Source organism: Hypanus sabinus, chromosome 23 (assembly GCF_030144855.1).
Source record: "Hypanus sabinus isolate sHypSab1 chromosome 23, sHypSab1.hap1, whole genome shotgun sequence".
NCBI classification, from domain to species: domain Eukaryota; kingdom Metazoa; phylum Chordata; class Chondrichthyes; order Myliobatiformes; family Dasyatidae; genus Hypanus; species Hypanus sabinus.
The window spans coordinates 442,481-468,313 of record NC_082728.1 but is presented as its reverse complement, the minus strand read 5'-3'; the positions used below and the strand labels follow the sequence as shown (position 1 = coordinate 468,313).

General features: G+C 43.3%; 1 protein-coding gene across 1 annotated transcript in view; it reads left to right on the top strand.

Annotated features, from left to right (window-relative positions):
* Positions 1–25,833, top strand: part of LOC132380280 (inactive rhomboid protein 2-like) — a 97,371-nt gene that overhangs the window by 10,283 nt on the left and 61,255 nt on the right. The window contains exons 5-7 of the mRNA XM_059949035.1: positions 308–508; positions 21,469–21,588; positions 21,672–21,781. Coding sequence (XP_059805018.1) covers positions 308–508; positions 21,469–21,588; positions 21,672–21,781 — 431 coding nt within the window. The remainder of the gene's footprint in view (positions 1–307; positions 509–21,468; positions 21,589–21,671; positions 21,782–25,833) is intronic.

Sequence of the window (25,833 nt, the reverse complement as noted above, 5' to 3'; positions counted from 1 at the left end):
GGTGAGGTCAGAGTGTGGGTGGAGATTGGGGCAGGGCTCAGACTGGGACTAGACACTGGGATGGGGTCAGTGTGCGGGTGGAGTTTCAGGCAGGGCTCAGACTGGGACTGGACACAGGGATGGGGTTGGGTTTGGGTGGAGATTGGGTCAGGGCTCAGAACCAGGACGTAAAATTGTAAGGTAAGGTCAGAGTGTGGGTGGAGATTGGGGCAGAGCTCAGACTGGGACTGGACACTGGGATGGAGTCAGGATTGTGTTTTGGGGTTCAGCAGATCCCTTTTGACGCCTCATATTTCTTTGTTCTCAGGTGGCTGATTCTTCCTTCCAGGGCCAAAGTTCCCAGTATTCCAACACCACAGATCAATGTCTCACCCTGCTCCCAAGTCCCACACCTCAAACTGCGCTGGGTTCATTTGGAAATGTTCACAGCGAATGTTGCCGATTTCCTCCCAGGAAAAGGGACTCTGTTGTCCGGATGAGTCTTCGAGCAGCAACTGCTGTCCTTACGGTGAGAGGGCTGTGCGTATGTGCATGTGCATGCAAGGGATCTCCATGGCCAATTATTTTAATTCCTATCCCTATTCCCATTTCAAGTTTCCAGTCCATGGCCTCCTCTCCTGCCATAATGAGGATGAATTCCTCATATTCTGTCTGGGTAGCATCCAATCTGATGGTATAAATAAAGATTTCTCTAACTTCATATAACCATTCCCCTCCCCCTTCCTCCTCCTTCCATTTCCCATTCTGACCACCTCTCTCAACCCTTTTCTTCTTCTTACTTGCCCATGATCTTCCTCTGGATCTCTTGTTTTCTTTTCCCAAGGGTCCACTCTCCTCTCTTTTCAGATTTCTTCTTCTTCAGCCCTATTTCTCTTCCACCTATCACGTCCCAGCTTCTTATTTCAAACCCTCCAACCCACCTACCTTACGTTTAACCTGGTCTCACCTATCACCTTGCACTTCTGTTTGTATTCCTTCCTCTTCCTCCACATTCTTACTTTGCCCTCAGCCACTGATGAGAGGTCTCAGCCTGAAAAGTCAACTGTTCATTCTTCACCATAGATGCTGCCTGGCCTGCTGAGTTCCTCCATCATTTCATGTGTGTTGCTCTAAATTTCCAGCATCTGCAGAATCTTGTGCATGTCTCTATCTGTGTCTGCGCGTGTGTTGCAGCTGAACTAAAGGGCGTTCAATACTCACACAGGTAGATTTGTTAGAGCTGTTGGGGAGGATTTAAACTAATTTAGCAGGGAGATAGAAACAAGTGAAGGGACTCAAGATAGGACAGATGGTAAAAAGCAAAGATAGCATGCAGTCAGACTGTCAGGAATGGCAGGCAGATGATAGGACAAAATTGCAGCCTAAAGGTTGAGTATCAGTGTGTTAAGGATGCAAAATCAAAAAGGGTAGCAAATGCAGTACCCAAAGTGTTATATCTCAATGCACAGAGTATGAGAAATAAGGTGGATGATCTTGCTGCAATTTTACAGATTGCTTGGTCTGATGTTGTGGCTGAAGGATGGTTGTAGTTGGGAGCTTAATGCCCAAGGTTACACATTACATTGGATGGAAGGAAGGTAGGCAGAAGGAGTGGTGTGGCTCTGCTGGTAAAGAATGGCATTAAATCAGTAGAACGATACGACATAGGATGGGAAGATGTTGAATCCTTGTGGGTTGAGTTAAGAAACTGCAAGGGTAAAAGATGTAGATGGCAGTTATGTAGAGGCCTCCCAACAGTGGCTGGGATGTGGACCACAGATTACAACAGGAAATAGAAAAGGAGATCAGCTATACTGGATTGTGTGTTATGTAATGAGCCAAAGGTGATTAGGGAGCTTCAGCTAAAAGAACCCTAAGGAGGCAATGATCACAATATGATTGAGTTCAGCTTGAAATTTGCTAGGGAGAAAGTAAAGTCTGATGTAGCAGTATTTCAGTACTTGAGAGGAGAGCTGGCTGAAGTAAATTGGAAGGAGATGCTGGCAGGGATGACAGCAGATCAGCAATGGTACAAGTTTCTGGGGAAAATGAGGAATGTGCAGGGTAGGTGTATTCCAAAAAAAGATTACTCAGATGACAAGATAGAACAACCATGGCTGACAAGGAAAGTCAAAACTAATGTAAAAGCAGAACACAGAGTATACAACAAAGCAAAAATTAGCGGGAAGATAGAGTATTGAGAGACTTTCAAAAACCTTCAGAAAGCAAGTAAAATAATGATTAAGAGGTAAAAGATGAAATATGAATGCAATCTAGCAAACAATATTAAAGTGGATTGAAAAAGCTGTTTGAAGTATGTAAAAAATAAAATAAAGATGAGAGTGGATATAGGACTACTAGAAAATGAGGCACAGGTTTTCAGAGCCTTACCAGGTACTCTGTTGGGGCTTTCTGCCTTGCAGTTCATCCTCTTTGGTTGGTAAGATAGATAGATATTTTATTGATCCCAAAGGAAATTGCAGTATCACAGTGTTATTACAAGTGCACAGATATACAAATATCAGAAGAGAAGAAAGAAAGAATAAAAAAAAGTTACCTGAAACAATCTAACAGGAGGGGGGGTGTCATTGGCTATAGGTTGACTCATTATAGATCCTAATGGCTGAGGGTAAGAATGACCTCATAGTGCTTTTTGGAGCAGTGCATTTGTATTAGTCTATTACTAAAAGTGGCTCCTCTGTTCAGTCAAGGTGCCGTGAAGAGGGTGAGAAATATTGTCCAGAATTGTCAGGATTTTCTGTAGAGTCCCTTGTTCTACCACAGCCTCCAGTGAGTCCAGTTTGATTCCTATAACAGAGCCAGCCTGTTTAATTAGTTTATTGAGTATGTTGGCACTAACCATGTTGATGCCATTGCCCCAGCACATCACTGTATACAAGATTGTAGTGGTGACAAGACTGATAGAACATGTGAAGGTGATGCATGCATACTCCAAAAGACCTCAGTCTCCTCAGGAAGTAGATGTGACTCTGGCCCTGCCTGTACACAACCTCTGTGTTTGTGCTCCACTCAAGTCTGTCATCCAGGTGCACCCCCAAATATTTGCAGGTCCTCACCACATCCACATCCTCACTGTCAATAGTAACAGGGAGCAGTGCAGGCTGAGTCCTCCTAAGGTCCATCACCATCTTACCTGTCTTACTGATGTTAAGCTGCAGATGATTCAGCTTGCACTATTTGACAGTCCTTCACCAGGGTCATGTATTCATCCTCCATCCTCCCTTTATATACCCAACTATTGCTGATTCATCAGAGAATTTCTGCAGTTGACATGACTGTTGTATCTAAAGTCTGAGGTATACAGGTTAACAGGAAGGGAGCTAATACAGTCCTCTGTGGGGTTCCAGTGCTGCTTATTGCCACGTCTGACACACAGCTCTGAAGGCACACAAACTGTGGTCTGCCAGCCAGGTAGGCAATTATCCAGGATACAATGGCTGTGCCAGCCTGCATTGAATGGAGCTTTCCCCCCAGCAGTGAGGGCTGGATGGTATTGAAGGCATTTGAGACATCAAAAAAAACACATGATCCTCACAGTGCTTTCCTGCTTGTCTAAATGGGTCTGTTCAGCAGGCAGATGACAGCGTTGTCAACTCCAACGTGCTCCTGGTAGGCAAAGTGCAGGAGATTGAGGGTGATCTGACCATAGGTCAGAGGTGAGTGGGGATCAGCCTCATCAGATCTTCATGATGTTGCAATATTACAGATTACCAAGTATGATGTTGTGGCCATCACTGTATAGTGGCTGAAGGATGGTTGTAGTTGGGAACTGAATGTTCAAGATTACATGCTATATCAGAGGGAAAGGAAGGGTAGGCAGACGGGATGGTGTAGCTCTACTGGTAAAGAATGGCATCGAATCAGTAGAAAGATGTGACATAGGATCAGAAGATGTTGAATCCTTGTGGGTTGAGTTAAAACATTGTAAAGGTAAAAGGGATGTTGATGGCAGTTATATATGGGCCTCCCAAAAGTGGCTGGGAGGTGGACCACAGGTTACAGTAGGAAATACAAAAGGCGAGTCAAAAGGGTAATATTATGGCAGTCATGGGAGATTTTAACATGCAGGTCGATTGGGAAAATTAGGTTGGTAATGGATCTCAAGAGAGTGAGTTTGTTGAATGCCTAAGAGATGGCTTTTTAAAACAGTTTGTTGTTGAGCCTAGTAGGGGATCAGCTGTACTGGATTGGTTGTTATGTAATAAACCAGAGGCGATTAATGATCTTAAGGTTAAAGAACCCTTAGGTGATCACAATATGACTATGTTCAACTTGAAATTTGATAGGGAGGAAGTCTGATGTAGCAGTATTTCAGTGGAGTAAGGGAAATTACAGTGCTATGAGAGAGGAGTTGGCCAAAGTAAATTGGAAGGAGCTGCCTGCAAGGGATGACAGCAGAGCGGCAATGTTGTACATTTCTGGGAAAAATGAGGAAGATGCAAGACATGTGTATTCCAAAAATGAAGAAATACTCAAATGGTAAAATAGTACAACCGTGCTGACAAGGGAAGTCAAAGCTATTGTAAGAGCAAAAGAAAGAGCATGCAACAAAGCAAAAATTAGTGGAAAGATTAAATAGAGAAAGCTTGTAGACAGTGCAAAAGGGAGGATAGGCGAGTGATAGAGAAAGGACGCGCTCAGACCAAAGACTTGAGATGTGTCTATTTTAATGCAAGGAGTGTTGTGAACAAAGCAGATGAGCTTAGTGCATGGATCAGTACTTAGAGATATGATGTGTTGGCCATTACAGAGACTTGGATGGCTCAGGGATAGGATGGGTTACTTCAACTGCCGGGTTTTAGATGTTTCAGAAAGGACAGGGAGGGAGGCAAAAGAGGTGGGGACATGGCACTGTTGATTAGAGATAGTGTCTGCAGAAAAGGTGGACACCATGGAGGGATTGTCTACAGAGTCTCTGTGGGTGGAGATTAGGAACAGGAAGGGGTCAATAACTTGGTGTTTTTTATAGGCTGCCTAATAGTAACAGGAATATGGAGAAGCAGATAGGGAAACAGATCCTGGAAAAGTGTAATAATAAGAGTTGTCATGATGGGAGATTTCAATTTCCCAAATATCAATTGGCATCTCCCTAGAGCAAGGGGTTTAGATGGGGTGGAGTTTGTTAGGTGTGTTCAGGAAGGTTTCTTGACACAACATGTAGATAAGTCTACAAGAGGAGAGGCTGTACTTGATCTGGTATTGGGAAATGAACCTGGTCGGGTGTCAGATCTCTCAGTGGGAGAGCATAATTCCATCTCCTTTACAATTGCATTGGAGAGAGATAGGAACAGACAAATTAGAAAAGCATTTAATTGGAGTAAGGGTAATTTTGTGGCTATCAGGCAGGAAATTGGAGGCTTAAATTGGAAACAGATCTTCTCAGGGGAAAGTACAAAAGAAATGTGGCATATATTTAGGGGATATTTGTGTAGAGTTCTGCATGGGTACATTCCAATGAGACAGGGAAGTTATGGTAGTGTACAGGAACCGTGGGTACAAAGGCTGTTGTAAATCTAGTCAAGAAGAAGAGTTTACAAAAGGTTCAGAGAGCTAGGTAATGTAAGAGATCTAAAAGATTATGCTACTAGAAAGGAGCTTGAGAAGAAAATTAGTAGAGCCAGAAGGAGCCATGAGAAGGCCTTGGCAGGCAGAATTAAGGAAAACCCCAAGGCATTCTACAAGTATGAGAAGAGCAAGAGGATAAGATGTGAAAGAATAAGACCTATCAAGTGTGACAGTGGGAAAGTGTGTATGGAACTGTAGGAAATAGCGGAGGTACTTAATCAATACTTTACTTCAGTATTCACTATGGATCTCAGTGATTGTAGTGATGACTTGCAGCAGACTGAAAAGCTTGAGCATGTAGATATTAAGAAAGAGGATGTGCTGGAGCTTTTGGAAAGCATCAAGATGGAAAGTCGCCGGGACCAGATGAAGAGTACCCCAGGCTACTGTGGGAGGTGAGGGAGGAGATTGCTGAGCCTCTGGCGATGATCTTTGCATCATCAATGGGGACGGGAGAGGTTCTGGAGGATTGGAGTGTTGCAGATGTTATTCTTTTATTCAAGAAAGGGAGTAGAGATTATAGACAAGTGAGCCTTACCTCAGTGGTTGGTAAGTGATGGAGAAGATCCTGAGAGGCAGGATTTATGAACATTTGGAGAGGTATAATATGATTAGGAGCAGTCAGCATGGCTTTATCAAGGGCAGGTCATGCCTTACGAGCCTGATTGAATTTTCTGAGGATGTGACTAAACACATTGATGAAGGACAAGCAGTAGATGTACTGTATATGGATTTTAGCAAGGCATTTGATAAGGTACCCCATGCAAGGCTTATTGAGAAAGTAAGGAGACATGTGATCCTAGGGGACATTGCTTTGTGGATCCAAAACTGGCTTGCATACAGAAGGCAAAGAGTGGTTATAGACGGGTCATATTCTGCATAGAGGTCAGTCACCAGTGGAGTGCCTCAGGGATATGTCCTGGGACCCTTACTCTTTGTGACTTTTATACTGGATGAGGAAGTGGAGGAATGGGTTAGTGAGTTTGCTGATGACACAAAGGTTGGAGGTGTTGTGGATAGAGTGGAGGGCTGAGGTTACAGCGAGACATTGATATAACCATATGACAATTACAGCACGGAAACAGGCCATCTCGGCCCTTCTAGTCTGTGCTGAATGATTACTCTCACCTAGTCCCACCAACCTGCACTCAGCCCATAACCCTCCATTCCTTTCCTGTCCATGTACCTATCCAATTTTACTTTAAATGACAATATCGAACCTGCCCCTACCACTTCTACTGGAACCACATTCCACACAGCTACCACTCTCTGAGTAAAGAAGTTCCCCTTCATGTTGCCCCTAAACTTTTGCCCCTAACTCTCAACTCACATCCTCTTGTTTGAATCTCCCCTACTCTCAATGGAAAAAACCTACCATTTACCATGTATGTCCTATTTTGATTAGTCCTACCAAAATGCAGCACCTCACACTTATCAGCAATAAACTCCATCTGCTATCTTTCAGCCCACTCTTCTAACTGGCCTAAATCTCTCTGCAAGCTTTGAAAACCTACTTCATTATCCACAACGCCACCTATCTTAGTATCATCTGCATACTTACTAACCCAATTTACCACCCCATCATCCAGATCATTAATGTAAATGACAAACAACATTGGACCCAGTACAGATCCCTGAGGCACACCACTAGTCACCGGCCTCCAACCTGACAAACAGTTATCCACCACTACTCTCTGGCATCTCCCATCCAGCCACTGTTGAATCCATTTTACTACTTCAATATTAATGCTTCACGATTGAACCTTCCTTTTTCTTTTTTCTTTTTCAATCTTTTTATTGAATTTCATATATAAAAAAAACTTAACATAATAATGAATAGGTTATAAGTACAATAGACTTGAAATTGAATTAATAATAAGATAACAATATCCTATTAAAATATCAACAGAAAAAAATAGTACATTGATCAATCAAGCCTATAATAATTATATATGAAAAAAATAAGAATAATCATCAAAAGAAAAAAAAATTAAAATACAAGAAAAAATATATATGAGAAAAAAAACACTAAACTAAACTAACATGGGCAATAATAACAGTTTATTTGTATATGATAGTGTCAAAAACTCCGGAACTCCATACCTGAACAAGAATAAACAGAGAGAAGGTCTGGAAGAGGCCAAATTAATTCATATGAAAATGTCGAATGAAAATTTAAGTTTCTTCAAATTTAATTGATGAGTCAAAAATAGTGCTTCTAATTTTTTCCAAGCTCAGATAAGAAATAGTTTGAGAGAACCACTGAAACGTGGTAGGAGGATTTACTTCTTTCCGATTTTGTAATATAGACCTTCTGGCCATTAATGTTACAAAAGCAATCATTCGTCTAATTGAAGGGGAAAACTGATTACCATCCTCATTTGGTATACCAAAAATTGCAGTGATAAAATGAGGTTGTAAATTGATATTCCAAATTGAGGAAATGGTAGCAAATATGTCCTTCCAGTAGTTATGTAAAGTGGGACATGACCAAAACATATGGGTCAATGAAGCCACATCTGAGTGACATCTGTCACATTGAGGGTTAATATGAGAATAGAATCGAGCAAGCTTATCTTTAGACATATGAGCTCTATGTACAATTTTAAATTGTATTAAAGCATGTTTAGCACATATAGAAGAAGAATTAACCATTTGTAAAAATTTTTTCCCATTTTTCTGTTGATATATTATATTGAAGTTCTTTTTCCCATTCTTGTTTAATTCTACCTGATATTTCTGGTTGTATTTTCATAATCATATTATAAATAAAAGCTACTAATCCCTTCTGACAAGGATTTAAGGTAAAAATCAAATCTGAGAAATCCATTGAAGTTGAATTGGGGAAGGATGGTAAAACTTTATGTAAAAAATTTCTGATTTGTAAATATCTAAAAAAAATAGATTTAGGTAACTTAAATTTGTTGGAAAGTTGGTCGAAAGACATCAAACTACCTTCAAAAAAAAGATCACGAAAACATTTTATACCTTTCCTTTTCCATATGCTAAAAGCTTGATCTGTCAAAGAAGGTTTGAAAAAAAAATTAAGTAAAATAGAGCTATCAAGAACAAAGTTTTTCAGAGTAAAAAACTTATGAAATTGAAACCAAATACGTAATGTATGTTTGACAACAGGGTTGGGTATCTGTTTATTGAATTTAACTAAATCAGCAGGAAGAGAAGAACCAAGAACGGAGACTAGAGAATATCCCTGTGCCTCATTGCATTCTAAATTTACCCACTGTGGGCACAATGGTGAATCCAAATCTAATTTCCAATATATTAGGTTACGAATATTATTCGCCCAATAGTAAAATCTAAAGTTAGGTAAAGCTAAACCACCATCTTTTTTAGATTTTTGTAATTGCCTTTTACTTAACCTGGGGTTTTTATTTTGCCACACAACTGAGGAAATTTTTGAATCAATGTTATCAAAAAAAGATTTAGGAATAAAAATTGGTAAAGCTTGAAATAAATATAAAAATTTCGGTAAAATTGTCATTTTAATAGCATTAATCCGACCAACTAATGATAAGGATAAGGGAGACCATCTTGTAGTAAGTTGTTGAATTTGATGGAGCATAGGTAAAAAATTCAGTCTAAATAAATCTTTATATTTCTTGGTAATTTTTATACCTAAATAGATAAAGTTATCAGTAACAACTTTAAATGGTATCCTGTCATTCAATAAAGTTTGCGCGTTTAAAGGGAATAAATCACTCTTATCCAAGTTTAGTTTATAACCAGAAAAACTACCAAATTGAGCCAACAAGGATAAAATAGCGGGAATAGACCTGTCAGGATCAGAAATATATAACAACAAGTCATCAGCATAAAGTGATAACTTGTATAATTTCTCATTACGGGTAATACCAAAAATATTAGGAGATTCACGAATAGCAATGGCTAAAGGTTCTAATGCGATATTAAATAATAAAGGACTTAAGGGACATCGAGATAATTGAAAAAAAGAGGATCTGTAATTATTTGTAAGAACAGAAGCAACAGGTTTATAATATATTAGTTTGATCCATGATATAAAATTAGGACTAAAATTAAAATATCTCAAAGCATTAAATAAGTATGTCCATTCAACTCTATCAAAAACTTTTTCAGCATCTAATGAAATAACACATTCTGGGATTGTGGGTGATGAAGTATAAATTATATTAATCAATTTTCTAACATTAAAAAAGGAATACCAATTCCTAATAAAACCAGTTTGGTCTTCTGAAATAATCTGTGATAGTACCTTTTCTAACCTAATAGCTAAAAGTTTTGTAAGAATCTTAGAGTCTACATTTAATAGTGATATAGGGCGATAAGATGCACGAACCTTCCTAACTAACCTTCTGTGTGGAACCTTGTCAAAGGCCTTACTGAAGTTCACATAGACAACATCCACTGCTTTACCATCATCAACTTTCCTCATAACCTCTTCAAAAAATTTAATTAAACGTCAAACGTGACCTTCCACGCACAAATCCATGTTGACTGTTCCTAATCAGACCCTGTCTATCCAGATGGTTATATACCTGTACACCATCTCTAAGAATACTTTCCATTAATTTACCACTGACATCAAACTTACAGGCCTATAATTGCTAGGTTTACTCTTAGGACCTTTTTTAAACACTGGAACCACATGAGCAATATGCCAATCCTCTGGCACCATCCCCGTTTCTAAAGACATTTGAAATATTTCTGTCAGATCCCCTGCTATTTCTACACTAACTTTCCTCAAGGTCCTAGGGAACATCCTGGAGGAGCTGGAGACTTATCCACTTTTATATTCCTTAAAAGCGTCAGTACTTCCTCTTCTTTAATCATCATAATTTCCATAACTTCCCTACTTGCTTCCCTTGCCTTACACAATTCAATATCCTTCTCCTTAGTGAATACTGAAGAAAAGAAATTGTTCAAAATCTCCCCCATCTCTCTTGGTTCCGCACATAGCCATCCACTCTGATTCTCTAAGGGACCAATTTTATCCTTCACTATCCTTTTGCTATTAATATAATTGTAGAAACCCTTTTGATTTATTTTCACCTTACTTGCCAAAGCAACCTTGTATCTTCTTTTAGCTTTTCTAATTTCTTTCTTAAAATTCTTTTTACATTTTTTATATTCCTCGAGCACCTCATTTACTCCATGCTGCCTATATTTATTATAGATCTCCCTCTTTTTCTGAACCAAGTTTCCAATATCCCTTGAAAACCATGGCGCTCTCAAACTTTTAACCTTTCCTTTCAACCTAACAGGAACATAAAAATTATGTACCCTTAAAATTTCACCTTTAAATTACCACCATTTCTCTATTACATCCTTCCCATAAAACAAATTGTCCCAGTCCACCTCTTCTAAACCCTTTCACATCTCCTCAAAGTTAGCCTTTCTCCAATCAAAAATCTCAACCCTGGGTCCAGTCCTATCCTTCTCCATAATTATATTGAAACTAATGGCATTATGATCACTGGTCCTGAAGTGCTCCCCAACACGTACCTCCGTCACCTGACCTATCTCATTCCCTAACAGGAGATCCAGAACTGCGCCTTCTGTAGTTGGTACCTCTATGTATTGCTGCAAAAAACTATCCTGCACACATTTTACAAACTCCAAACCATCCAGCCCTTTTACAGTATGGGCTTCCCAGTCTATGTGTGGAAAATTAAAATCTCCCACAATCACAACCCTGTGCTTAATACAAATATTTGCTGTCTCCTTACAAATTTGCTCCTCCAATTCTGGCTCCCCATTAAGTGGTCTATAATACACCCCCATAAGTGTTACTACACTTTTCCCATTCCTCAATTCCACCCAAGTAGCCTCCTAGACGAGCCCTCTAATCTATCCTGCCAGAACACCGTTGTAATACTTTCTCTGACAAGCAATGCAACGCCTCCCCCTCTTGTCCCACCGATTCTATCACTCCTGAAGCAATGATATCCAGGAATATTTAGTTGCTAATCACACCCCTCCTGCAACCATGTTTCACTAATAGCTACAATATCATATTTCCAGGTTATCAATCCATGCTCTAAGCTCATCCACCTTTCTTGCAATGCTCCTAGCATTAAAATAAATGCATTTAAGAAATTTTCCACCTCTTACTCTCTGTTTATCACTAACTGTGCAAACAACTTTACTATCTTCTTTTTCTTCCTTCTCCCCTACATCTGTTCCTACACTCTGGTTCCCCTCCCCCCCCCTTGTATCTAGTTTAAATCCACTGGATCCTCTCTAGCAAACCTACCTGCAAGAATATTTGTCCCCCTCCAGTTCAGATGTAAACTTTCCCATTGGAACAGGTCCCACCTTCCCTGGAAAACTGCCCAATTATCAATAAATCTGAAGCCCTCCCTCATGCAACATGTCTTCAGCTACATGTTGATCTACGCTGTCTTACTATTTCTAAACCCGCCTGCATGTGGCTCTGATAGCAATCCTGAAATTGCTATCTTGGAGGTCCTGTCCTTTAGTCCCTACATGGACCATGACATCCGGCTGCTCACCCTCCCTCTTGAGAATACTGTGAACTCGATCCGAGATATCACGGACCCTGGCACCAGGGAGGCATCCAGGATTCTCGATCTCTTCCACGGAACCTCATATCTGTCCCCCTAACTATTGAATCCCCTATCTCTACTGCTCTCCTCTTTTCCCTCCTTCCTTTCTAAGCTGAGGGTCCAGTCTCGGTGCCAGAGACGCAACCACTGCAATTTGTCCCTGGTAGGTCGTCCCCATCAACAGTATCCAAAACGATATACTTATTATAGGTGGGAACGGCCACAGGTGTGCTCTGCTCATTCTGTCTATTCCCCTTCCCTCTCCTGACTGTCACCCAACTACCTGCCTCCTGACTCCTAGGGGTGACTATCTCCCTGTAACTCCTGTTTATTTCTGCCTCTGCCTCATGAATGATCCGAAGTTCATCCAGCTCCAGCTCCAGTTCCCTAACTCGGTTTGTCAGGAGCTGCAGCTGGATGCACCTTTTGCAGGTGTAGTCATCAGGGACAATTGTGCTTGCCCTGACTTCCCACATACTGCAAATGGAGCACTCGACTGCCCTAACTGTTGCCTCCATTACCTACCCCTAAGCTAATTAGATTAATTAAAGGAGCTTACCCGACCTTACCTGAATGGGAGCAAGCTCGTCCTCAGCCTCTCGAGCCAAAGCCTTCCTACTCTGTCTCTCTCTACTCTGTCGCCCGCTACTACGTCACCCGCTCTGTTAATCTGCTTGCTTTTTAGCTCTCCCGCTGCCTCATGGGCCGACTTTCATGTGCTTGTACAGTGGTGCCCCATTCAACTGCCAAAGAAATGATAGGATGCAAAACTGGGCTGAGAAGTGGCAGATGGAGTTCAACCCAGATAAATATGAAGTGGTTCATTTTGGTAGGTCAAATATGATGGCAGAATATAGTATTAATGGCAAGACCCTTGGCAGTGTGGAGAATCAGAGGGATCTTGGGGTCCAAGTCCATAGATCACTCAGAGCAGCTGCGCAGGTTGACTCTGTGGTTAAGAAGGTGCATGGTGTATTGGCCTTCATCAATTATGGAATTGAATATAGGAGCCGAAAGGTAATATTACGGCTATATAGGACCCTGGTCAGACCCCACTTGGAGTACTGTGCTCATTTCTGGTTGCCTCACTATATGAAGGATGTGGAAGCCATAGAAAGGGTGCAGAGGAGATTTACAAGGATGTTGGCTGGATTGGGGAGTTTGCCTTATGAGAATAGATTGAGTGAACTCAGCCTTTTTTCCTTGGAGTGGCGGAGGATGAGGGGTGACCTGATAGAGGTGTACAAGATGATGAGAGGCATTGATTGTGTGGATAGTCAGAGGCTTTTTCCCAGGGCTGAAATGGCTAACACGAAGGGGCATAGTTCTAAGGTGTTTGGAAGTAGGTACAAGGGAGATGTCAGAGGTAAGTGTTTCACACAGAGTGGCGTGTGTGTGGAATGCACCGCTGCTGACGGTGGTAGAGTCGGATACAATAGAGTCTTTTAAGAGACTCTTAGATGGATACATGAAGCTTAGAAAATTAGAGGGCTATGTGGTAGAGAAATTCTAGGCAGCTTCGAGAGTAGGTTACATGGTCGGCGCAATATTGTGGGCTGAAAGGCCTGTTATGTGCTGTAGATTTCCATGTTTCTATGATTCAACACTTTCCAACCCTATTTCACTTCTTTACAATGATTTGATTTTTACCAACAGAGCAATGCCAGCCCTTCTTCCTTCCTGTCTATCCTTTTAATACAATGTGTATCCCTGAACATTAAGCTCCTAGCTATATCATTCTTTCAGCCATGATTCAGTGATGCCTACAACATCATACCTGCCAATCTGTAACTGTGCTGCAAATTAATCTACCTCACTCTAGGAAGGATGTGGAAACCACAGAAATGGTGCAGAGGATATTTACAAGGATGTTGCTTGGATTGGGGAGCATGCCTTATGAAAGTAGGTTGAGTGAACTTGGCCTTAGAGGTGACCTGATAGAGGTGTACAAGATGATGAGAGGCATTGATCGTGTGGATAGTCAGAGGCTTTTTCCCAGGTCTGAAATGGTTGCCACAAATGTGTTTTTTTACACAGCGAGTGGTGAGTGCATAGAATGGGCTGACAGCAATGTTGGTGGAGGTGGATAGGCCGGTTAGAAAAATAGCTTAGAAAAACAGAGGGCTATAGGTAAGCCTAGTAACTTCTAAGGTAGGGATGTGTTCGGCACAACTTTGTGGGCTGAAGGGTCTGTATTGTGCTGAAGGGGACAAGGAGATGGCTGATGAACTAAGTTCATGCGTCATTCTTCACTATGGAAGCAACTAGCAGTATGCCTGATGATGTAGTACGTGAAGGAAGAGAAGTGGGTGCAGTTACTGTTACAAGAGAGAAGGTGCTCAAAAAGCTGAAAGCCCTAAAGGTACATAAGTCACCTGGAGCAGAGGAACTGCTCCCTAGGGTTCTGAAAGAAGTAGTGTTTGAGATTGTGGTGGCATTAAAAATGATCTTTCAAAGATCATTGGAATCTGGCATGGTTCCAGAGGACTGGAAGATTGCAAATGTTACCCAATTCTTTAAGAAAGGAGGAAGGCAGCAGAAAGGAAATAAGAGACCAGTTAGCCTGACCTCAGTGGTTGGGAAGATGTTAGAGTCACTTGTTAAGGATGAGGTGATGGAGTACTTGGTGATACAGGACAAGATAGTACAAAGTCAGTATGGTTTTCTTTAGGGAAAATCCTGCCTGATGAACCTGTTGGAATTTTTGAGGAGATTACAAGTAGGATAGCCAGCTGGTGGTGCAGTGACATCAGCACCGGACTCTGGAGCGAAGATTCCCAAATTAGAATCCAGTCAGCCACTCCCTGACATGCTTTCCATCCGTGCTGGTTGAGTGTCGAGCTCGCAACTTGGCCTCGTAAAAAAAAAAACACTACGCTGTGAGAAGGATGTGGGGGACCACTCATAGAATCTTTCCTCCAAGAAAACCACTTGAAAAAATAAGTGGTTGCTGAGGCTCTGGTAGAGTATGGCACACAAAAAAAACCAAGTAGGATAGATAAAGGGAATGCAGTGGATGTTGTATATTTGGATTTTCAGAAGGCCTTTGACAAGGTCCCACACATGATGCTGCTTACCAAGTTAAGAGTCCACAGTATTGATAGTATCTTTCCTGTAATTGAATTTATTTTTATCTTATGTCCATTCCACAACAGAGCTGCATTATGACTGTCGCAATGTACAAACATATGAATTTATAAGTCAAATGGCTTGTAGAAAGAAGATGTCCTGCATCTTGTTGGTCTTGGCTTTAATGCTGCGGTACCATTGGCCAGATGGAAGCAGCTGGAACAGTTCATGTGGGGGGGGGGGGGGTGACTGGTATCCTGATGATATTCCAGGCCTTCATTCTGCACCTGCTGTTATAATATCTTCAGTGGAGGGAAGTTCACATCCACAGATGCTCTGGGCTATTCGTACCACTATCTGCAGTGCCCAGCAATCAAGGTTGGTGCAGTTCTTCTACCAGGCAGTGATACAGCCAGTCAGGATGCTCTCAGTGGTGCCCCTGCAGAAGGTCTTGAGGATTTAGGGGTCATGCTGAACTTCTTCAGTTACCTGAGGGAGAAGAGACACTGTTGTTCTTTCTCTTTTTGCCACAAAGCTGGTGTGTACAGTCCAAGTGAGATCTTCAGTGATATGTATACCAAAGAACTTGAAACTGCTCACCCTCTCAACTGCAGTCCCATTGATGTTGATTGGAGTGAGTCCGTCTCTTTCCTCCTGTAATTCACAATCAGCTGTTTTGTTTTTTTGGAAATTGAGGGAGAAGTTGTTATCCTAGCACCACTGTGTCAGGGTGTTAACCTCTCCTCTGAAGGTTGTCTTGTCACCGCTAGAAATAAGGCCGATCAAAGCTGTATCATCTGCAAATTTGATCAGCAGATTGGAGTTGTGTGTGGCAGCACAGTTGTGGGTGTAAAGGAAGTAGAGAAGGGGACCCAAGACACAACCCTGGAGGGCACCTTTTTTGAGGGTCAGAGGAGCAGAGGTGAGGGAGCCCATCCTTGCCACCTATTGGTGATCTGATAGGAAGTCTAAGATCCAGCTGTAGTAGGGGGTGCAGGCCGAGGTCCCTGAGCTTCTTGTCAAGTCTGGAGGGAATTATGGTGTTGAATGCTGAACTGTAGTCCAAGAACAGCATTCTAATTTATGCATTTCGCTTCTCCAGGTGAGTGAGGATGGTGTGTAGTGCTATGGCATTGGTATCATCAGAAGACCAGTTTTTCCATCGGTAGCCGAGTTGTAGGGGATCCAGTATGGGTGGTAGCATGCTTTAGATGTAGTTTTTAACCAGACTCTCAAAGCACTTGCTTATAATTGAGGTGACTGTGACAGGGCGTCAATCATTTATCCATGCTACCTTGGTTTTCTTAGGTCTAGCGACAATGATGGATGATTTGAAACAGGAGGGCACTACACACTGGGAGAGGGAGAGATTAAAAATGTCCAGCCAGCTGTTCAGCACACCCTTTGAGGATCTGATGATAACAATATCATCAGCTCTGTTAAGCAGTCTCATGTGCAGCATCTTGTCAAAGGCCTTCTGAAAATCCAAGTAAACAGCATCCACTGATCTCCTTTGTCTATCCTGCCTGTTATTTCCTCAAAGAATTCTAATATATTTGTCAGGTAAGATTTTTCCTTGAGGAAACCATACTGACTACAGCCAAAGTTATCATTTGCTTCCAATTACCCCAAAACCTCATCCTTAATTTTTTTACTGATCGGGGAAAAGAGGCTAGGCTGCACAGGTGCGTGACATAGCGTGCCAAAGGTTTAAAAAAAGACCGCCATATACAGCAGCCATCGTCGGAGTGAACTGAGTCAGAGTGGGATGGCTTTGACTCAACAGGCTTCGGCGTGAACAGGCAAAGGTGAGGGTAGGCTCCGGTAAGTTTTGTTTTGTTTGTTTAGAGTAGAGCGAATGCCAGGCAGGATGTTGATATGCTCCTCTTGCAGGATGTGGGAAGTATAGGAAGTAACATGTATAGGCAACAGGGAGCAAATAAGGTACTTGAGGAGTATAAAAAGTGCAAAAAAAATACTTAAGAACTTAAGAACAATGACACCTGTAAGAAGTGCATCCAGCTGCAGCTCCTAACAAACCACGTTAGGGAATTGGAGCAGGAGCTGGATCACCTCCAGATCATTCGGGAGAATGAGAAGTTTATAGATAGTAGCTTCAGCGAGGTAGTTACACCAAAGGAGCAGCGCACAGGTAATTGAGTTACCGTCAGGCGAGGGAAGGAGAAAGGTCAGGCAGAGCAGGGCTCCCCTGTGACCATTCCCCTCAACAACAAGTATACTAATTTGGAAACTGTTGGGGGGGATGACTTACCTGGGACAAGCTGCAGTAGCTGGATCTCTGGCATTGAGTCTGGTTCTGTAGTGCAGAAGGGATGGGGGAAGAAGAAGAGATTGGTAGTGATAGGGGACTTGATAGTTAAAGGTACAGACAGGAGGTTCTGTGGTCATGACAGAGACTCCCAGATGGGTTGTTGCTTCCTGGGTGCCAGAGTCAGGGATGTCTCTGATCGCATGCACAGCATTCTGAAATGGGAGGGTGAGCAGCCAGACGTCATGGTACACATCAGTACCAAAGATGCAAGAAGAAAGAGTGAGGAGGTCCTGAAGAGTGAGTATAGAGAGCTTGGTAGGAAGCTAAAAAGCAGGACCTTGAGGGTGGTAATCTCCGGATTGCTACCTGTGCCATGTGCCAGTGAGGGTAAGAATAGGATGCTCTGGAGGATGAACACGTGGCTGAGGAACTGGTGTAGGGGGCAGGGTTTCAGATTTCTAGATCATTGGGACCTCTTCTGGGGCAGGTGGGACCTGTACAAGAGAGACGGGTTACACCTGAATGACAGGGGGACCAATATCCTTGCAGGGAGGTTTGTTAGTGCTATGGGGGTGGGGGGTGTTTAAACTAGATTTGCAAGGGGATGGGAACCAGAGTGCCAGAGTAGATAGTGGAGTGGGGGTGAAAATAAATGATGTTAAATGTTCATGCAAAGTCACAAATAGAAGGTTTGTGTGTAGTGGTAATAATTTTCTGAGGTGTGTCTATTTCAATGCGAGGAGTATTGTGGGGAAGGCTGATGAGCTGAGGACGTGGATTGACACGCAGAATTATGACATTGTAGCCATTAGTGAAACTTGGCTACAGGAGGGGCAGGACTGGCAGCTTAATGTTCCAGGGTTCCGATGTTTCAGACGTGATAGAGGCAGAGGGATGAAGGGTGGGGGGGTGGCATTGCTAGTCATGAAAAATGTTACAGCAGTGTTCAGGCAGGACAGATTAGAGAGCTTGTCTACAGAGGCCATATGGGTGGAGCTGAGAAACAGGAAAGGTATGACCACATTAATGAGGTTGTACTATAGACCACCCAATATTCAGCGAGAATTGGAGGAGCAAATCTGCAGACAGATAGCAGACAACTTCAGGAAACATAAAGTTGTGATAGTCGGGGATTTTAATTTTTCACATATTGATTGGGACTCCCATACTGTTAAAGGTCTAGACGGGTTAGAGTTTGTAAAATGTGTTCAGGAAAGTTTTCTAAATCAATATATAGAGGTCAACTAGAGAGGATGCAATATTAGATCTCCTATTAGGAAACAAGTTAGGACAGGTGACAGAAGTGTGTGTAGGGGAACACTTTGGTTCCAGTGATCATAACACCATTAGTTTCAACTTGATCATGATAAAGATAGATCTGGTCCTCAGGTTGAGGTTCTAAACTAGAAAAAGGCCAAATTTGAAGAAATGAGAAAGGATCTAAAAAGCATGGATTGGGACAGGTTGTTCTCTGTCAAGGATTTTGTTGGTAAGTCGGAGGCCTTCAAAGGAGAAATTTTGAGAGTGCAGAGTTTGTATGTTCCAGTCAGGATTAAAGGCAAAGTGAAATAAGAATAAGGAACCTTGGTTCTCGAGGGATATTGAAACTCTGATAAAGAAGAAGAGAGAGATGTATAACATGTATAGGCAACAGGAAGATAAAGCTACTTGAGGAGTATAAAAAGTGCAAAAAAATACTTAAGAAAGAAATCAGGAGAGCAAAAAGAAGACATGAGGTTGCTTTGGCAGTCAAGGTGAAGGATAATCCAAAGAGCTTCTACAGGTGTATTCAGAGCAAAGGGATAGTAAGGGATAAAATTGGTCCTCTTGAAGATCAGAGTGGTCGGCTATGTATGGAACCAAAAGAAATGGGAGAGATCTTAAATGGGTTTTTTGCATCTGTATTTACTAAGGAAACTGCATGGAGTCTATGGAAATAAGGCAAACAAGTAGTGAGGTCATGGAAGCTATACAGATTGAAAAGGAGGAGGTGCTTGCTATCTTGAGGCAAATCAGAGTAGATAAATCCCCAGGACCTGACAGGGTATTCCCTCGGACCTTGAAGGAGACTAGTGTTGTAATTGCAGGGCCCTGGCAGATATATTTAAAATGTTGGTATCTACGGGTGAGGTGCCGGAGGATTGGAGGATAGCTCATGTTGTTCAGTTGTTTAAAAAAGGCTCTAAAAGTAATCTGGGAAATTATAGGCTGGTAAGTTTGACATCGGTACTAGGTAAATTATTGGAAGGAGTACTAAGAGATAGGATCCACAAGTCAAGTACTTAGGTAGACAGGGACTTATTAGGGAGAGTCAACACAGCTTTGTGCGTGGTTGGTCATATTTAACAAATCTATTGGAGTTTTTCAAGGAGTTTACAAGAAAAGTGGATGAAGGGAAGGCAGTTGAAGTTGTCTACATGGACTTCAGTAAGGCCTTTGACAAGGTCCTGCATGGGAGGTTAGTTAGGAAGATTCAGTCACTGGGTATACATGGTGAGATATTAAACTGGATTAGGCATTGGCTCAATAGGAGAAGTCAGAGGGTGGTAGTGGAGGATTGCTTCTCTGAGTGGAGTGCCATAGGGATCACTGCTGGGTCCATTGTTATCTGTCATCTATATCAATGATCTGGATGATAATGTGGTAACTTGGATCAGCAAATTTGCTGATGATACAAAGATTGGAGGTGGAGTGGCAGTGAGGAAGGTTTTCAAAGCTTGCAGAGGGATTTGGACCAGTTGGAAAAATAGGTTGAAAAATGGCAGATGGAGTTTAATACAGACAAGTGTGAGGTATTGCACTTTGGAAGGAAAACCCAAGGTAGAACAAACAAGGTAAATGGTAGGGCACTGAGGAGTGCAGTAGAACAGAGGGATCTGGGAATGCAGATACAAAATTCCCTAAAAGTGTCATCACAGGTAGATAGGGCAGTAAAGAGACCTTTTGTTACATTGGCCTTTATAAATCAAAATATTGAGTGTAAGAGTTGGAATGTTATGGTGAGATTGTATAAGGTATTGGTGAGGCCGAATTTGGAGTATTGTGTGCAGTTTTGGTCACCGAATTACAGGAAGGATATTAATAAGGTTGAAAGAGTGCAGAGAAGGTTTAAAAGGATGTTGCCAGGACTTGAGAAACTGAATTACAGAGAAAAGTTGAATAGGTTAGGACTTTATTCCCTGGAAGAATAAGAGGAGATTTGACAGAGGTATATAAAATTATGATCGGTATAGATAGAGTGAATGCAAGCAGGCTTTTTCCACTGAGGCTAGGGGAGAAAAAAAACCAGAGGACATGGGTTAAGGGTGAAAAGTTTAAAGGGAACATTAGTGGGGGCTTCTTCACACAGAAAGTGGTGGGAGTGTGGAATGAGCTGCCAGATGAAGTGGTAAATGCAGGCTCACTTTTAACATTTAAGAAAAACTTGGACAGGTACATGGATGAGAGGTGTATGGAGGGATATGGTCCAGGTGCAGGTCAGTGGAACTAGACAGAAAAATGGTTTGACACTGCCAAGAAGGGCCAAAAGGGCCTGTTTCTGTGCTGTAATGTTCAATGGTTCTATTAATAATAGACTTCAACATCTTCCCAACCACTAAGATATAGGCATACAGTATATGTTTCCTTTCTTCTGCCTCCCTTCCACTCCTTCTTGAAGAGTGGAGTGACATTTGCAATTTTCCAGTGCTCCGGAACCATTCCAGAATCTAGTGATTCTTGGAAGATAATTACTAATGCCTCCACAATCTCTTCAGCCACCTCTTTCAGAACCCTGGTCCAGGTGATTTATCTACCTTCAGATCTTTTAGTTTCCCAAAAACTTTATCTGTCCTAACAGTGACCACTAAACTCACTTTTACCCTCTGACACTCTGGTGCTCAGGCTCTCATTCTCTTACACCAAATCCTCCCTTACAATCTGCATTCAGGACACCTGAAGAGTTGTATCAAAAGCATAAACCTCAGTCTTAATCACTTGTGCTCATTTCTATCGCAGGGACAACCTTTGCTAGAGAGTTCTAGAAGCAGAGTCAGAAGAAGCTTTGCTTACCCCAGTTACTTGGAAGAAGAAGCAGTTGGTGGCGTTGATCCACTGGAATATTCCTTCTTTACAAAGGCAAGAATTTCTGTCATCTCTGAGCTGGAGCTGAGGGAAATGGGACAGCCAGGAGATGACAATGTCTCTGTTTCTAATCACAGGTGGGGCATCCAGATGAAATTTCGTTGACCCCAGATGACGTGTTTGATTCACCACTGCCTTCAGCATACTGTGAGAAGGAGTTCCAGTCACCAACACTCCCATCAACCAGGTAAGGCACTGATTGGTCGTCATGATGAGCAGTGTGTGTCTGATGGCTCTGCACCAAAGTGAATAGACACAGTCTTCAGAATCACATCTGTTCTCTGTCCCAAAACTGTGTGATGGGATGGTGTGGAGGGAGGGTCACTTTGTCTGACTGCAGGAGTGTGTGACAGGATGGTGTGGAAGGAGTTTTCCTCTGTTTCTGACTCCAATACTGTGTGATGGGACAGTGTGGAGGGAGGGTCACTCTGTGTCGGACCCCAGGAGTGTGTGATGGGATGGTGTAGACTAGAGGGAGCTTCACTCTGTGTCTGACCATAGGAGTATGTGATGGGACAGTGTGGAGGGAGTTTGCCTGTGTCTGATCCCAGGATTGTCTGATGGGATGGTATAAAGGGAACTTTACTTTGTGTCTGACTCTGGGAGTCTGTGATGTGACATTGCAGTAGGAGCATCACTCTGTATCGGACCCCAGAAGTGTGTGATGGGACAGTGAGAAGGGAGCTTCACTCTCTGACTCTGATGGTGTGTGACGGGATGTTGTGGAGGGAGCTTTTCTCTGTGTCTGACCGTGGGAGTGCATGATGGGACGGTGTTGAGAGATCTCAACTGTGTCTGACTCCAGGGGTGTGTGATGGAACGGTGTGGAGGGAACTTTCCTCTGTTCTGATGCCAAGACTGTGTGATGGGATGGCATGGAGAGAGCTTCACTCTGCGTCTGACCCTAAGAGTGTGTTATGCAAGTGTCATACTGCATTTAATCTTGGGATCAGCCGTGGACCCATGGATAGCCATTATTGTATGATAGGATGGTGTGGAGAGAGGATCACTCTGTCTGACCATTTTTTTTACAAAATATCTTTATTACAAATTCAGTGTTACAATATATACAAACCAGTGACTAAAACAATTACTACACTTCCACTAGACAAATGACAATAAATTAAAATGTTTCCATCTCTGTCAATGATGGCACTAATCCCCCACAGGATTAACAGTCCCAGGACTCCTCTGTGGTCACCATGGGCTGTGCATGTTCACTCTCAATGATTAGCCGGGCACGGGTGTACCCCCTAAACATTGCCAGGTAGTCTGCCTGGGGAAATCCCTCCACCACCTGTTTCCAGGACCCATGGATAGCTGTTTTCGCTAGCGCCAGGAGCAAGTTGACAAGGACATCTTCATCACTCGAGCCCCCCCCCCCCGCCTTATTGGATGACTGTATAAATAGGGTGGGACTAAAATGTAACCAGAAGGCGAGAAGCATCCCTCTCAGATACGCAAAAAGGGTCTGCAGCCTCGCACACTCCATATACATGTGTTACATGGTCTCCTCCAGCCCGCAGAAGTGAGATGCAGATGGGAGATCTATATACAAACTAAGGAACTTGTTACAGGGCACCACTCTATGCAGCAGCCTCCACCCCAGATCCCCCAGGTACATGGGAAGAACTCCCTCATAAAGGCATTTCCATTGGGGACTCCCCCTTACCTCCAGGAGGAAAGACATGCTGCCATGGCGTGTTGGGACGTTGGACAAGGGCTAGGAAGTGGAGGGTGTGGAGCAGCAGCCTATGCAGGTACCTGCCACTTGCATCCCTGAATGAGATTATGGGTGTTGAGGAGAGGCGGTTCAAATTGTGTTGGCTCAGCTCTTGGATAAGATTGCGGGGCTTGGGCCCAATAAGCAGATTCGGCGGTGTGGAAGTGAGCCAGTTCAGTAGCTCCACACACCTGAGATGCACCGACATCCATTGAGGTAGGGCAGGGCTGGCCCAGGACTCTGCCCTCTGCCAGAACAGAGGACCATGTTCCAGACTCTCAGAAAGTCCTGATAGAAGCTGGGCAGACTCTGCAAAGCAGCACTGCTGACGCTCCCCGGTGTTAGCCGCATCTCTTCATGAAGACAGCAGCCGCTTTGGACAAAGTACGTTGCCAACATGTACCACCTGTGAGGGTGCCTGGTGTACAGGAATCTCTGCAGAGTCCTGAGGTGCAGAGCCAACAGTGGCGTTTCCTGGGGTAACAGGAAACACTGGGTCTCTGCTGTGGTCTTGAGTCTCCCAATGAGAAAGGGCAGACAACCAGTGTGTGTCCATTCATCTCCGTCTGATCCCAGGAGTGTGTGATGGGACCATGTGGAGGGAGTTTTCCTCTGAGTCTCACCCCGGGAGTGTGTGGTGGGATAGTGTGGAGGGAGCTTTCCTCTGTGTCTGACCCTGGGAATGTGTGATGGGATATTGCAGTGGGAGCATCACTCTGTGTTTGATCTATGATGTGTGTGATAGGACAGTGTCAAGAGACCTTTCCTCTGTGTCTGACCCGAAGAGCATGTGATGGGACAGTATGGAAGGAGCTTTCCTCTGTGTCTGACACTGTGAGTGTGTGATGGGACATTATAGTGGGAGCATCACTCTGTGTCTGATTTCGGGAGTGTGTGATGGGATAGTGTGAAGGGAGCTTCACTCTCTGTCTGACTCCGATAGTGTGTGATGTGATGTTGTGGAGAGAGATTTCTTCTGTTTCTGAAGGCACAACTCTGATGAGATGGTGTGAAGGGAGATTCACTCTGCATCTGACCCCAGGAGTGTGTTATTGGATGGTGTGGAGGGTGCTTTCCTGTGCCTGACCCTAAGAATGTGTGATGGGATGCTGTTGGGAGGGGCTTCATACTGTGACTGACCTCAGGAGTGTGTGTGGTGGGACAGTGTTCAGGAAACTGAATACAGCCTCTTGCTTTTCAATCAAAGCAAGAGGGTGAGAGTGGAAGACTGAAGCATCATGGAGGGAAGCTCATTTTTCTTTAATTGATCGGGGAAAAGAGGCTAAATTGCGCAGGCGCGTGATGTAGCGCACCAAGCTTTAAAAGAAAGTCTGCCATATACAGCAGCCATCATCTAGTGGACTGAGTCAGAGTGGGGTGGCTTTGGCTCAATCAGGCTTCAGTGAGTAGCAGGCAGAGGCAAGGGTAGGTTCTGGTGAGTTTCTGTTTTTCTTTTTTTTTGTTCAGACTAGAGAATATGCCAGGCAGGATGTTGGAATGCTCCTCTTGCAGGATGTGGGAAGTCAAGGAGACCTCAGGTGTCCCTGGCAACGATACCTGCAAGAAGTGCATCCAGCTGCAGCTCCTAACAGACTGTGTTAGGGAACTGGAACAGGAGCTGGATGGCCTCTGGATCATTCGGGAGACTGAGCAGTTTATAGATAGTAGCGTCCTGGAGGTAGTTACACCTAAGGAACAGGGCACAGGTAATTGGGTTACCGTCAGGCGAGGGAAGAGGAAAGGACAGGTAGTGCAGGGTTCCTCTGTGGCCATTCCCCTCCAAAACAGGTATACCGATTTAGATACTGTTGGGGGAGATGGCTGACCTGGGACAAGCTGCGGCAGCCGGATCTCTGGCACTGAGTCTGGTTCTGCAGTGCAGAAGGGAGGGAGGAAGAAGAGGAGAGCGGTAGTGATAGGGGACTCCATAGTCAGGGGTGCAGACAGGAGATTCTGTGGTTGTGACAGAGACTCCCGGATGGTTTGTTGCCTCCTGGGTGCCAGAGTCAGGGATGTCTCTGATCACATGCACAGCATTCTTAAGTGGGAGGGTGATCAGCCAGATGTCGTGGTACGCATCAGTACCAATGATATAGGTAAAAAGAGTGAGGAGGTCCTGAAGAGTGAGTACAGAGAGCTTGGTAGGAAGTTGTAAAACAGAACCTCGAGGGTAGTGATCTCCGGATTGCTGCCTGTGCCACGTGCCAGTGAGGGTAAGAGTAGGATGCTCTGGCAGATGAACAAGTGGCTGAGAAACTGGTGTAGGGGGCAGGGTTTCAGATTTCTAGATCATTGGGACCTCTTCTGGGGCAAGTGGGACCTGTACAAGAGAGACGGGTTATACCTGAACTACAAGGGGACCAATATACTTGCGGGGAGGTTTGCTAGTGTCATTGGGGAGGGTTTAAACTAAAATTGCAGGAGGATGGGAATCAGAGTGCTAGAGTAAATAGTGGAATAGGGGTAAAAATAAATAATGTTAGTAGTTCATGCAAAGTCTCAAATAGTAAGGTTGT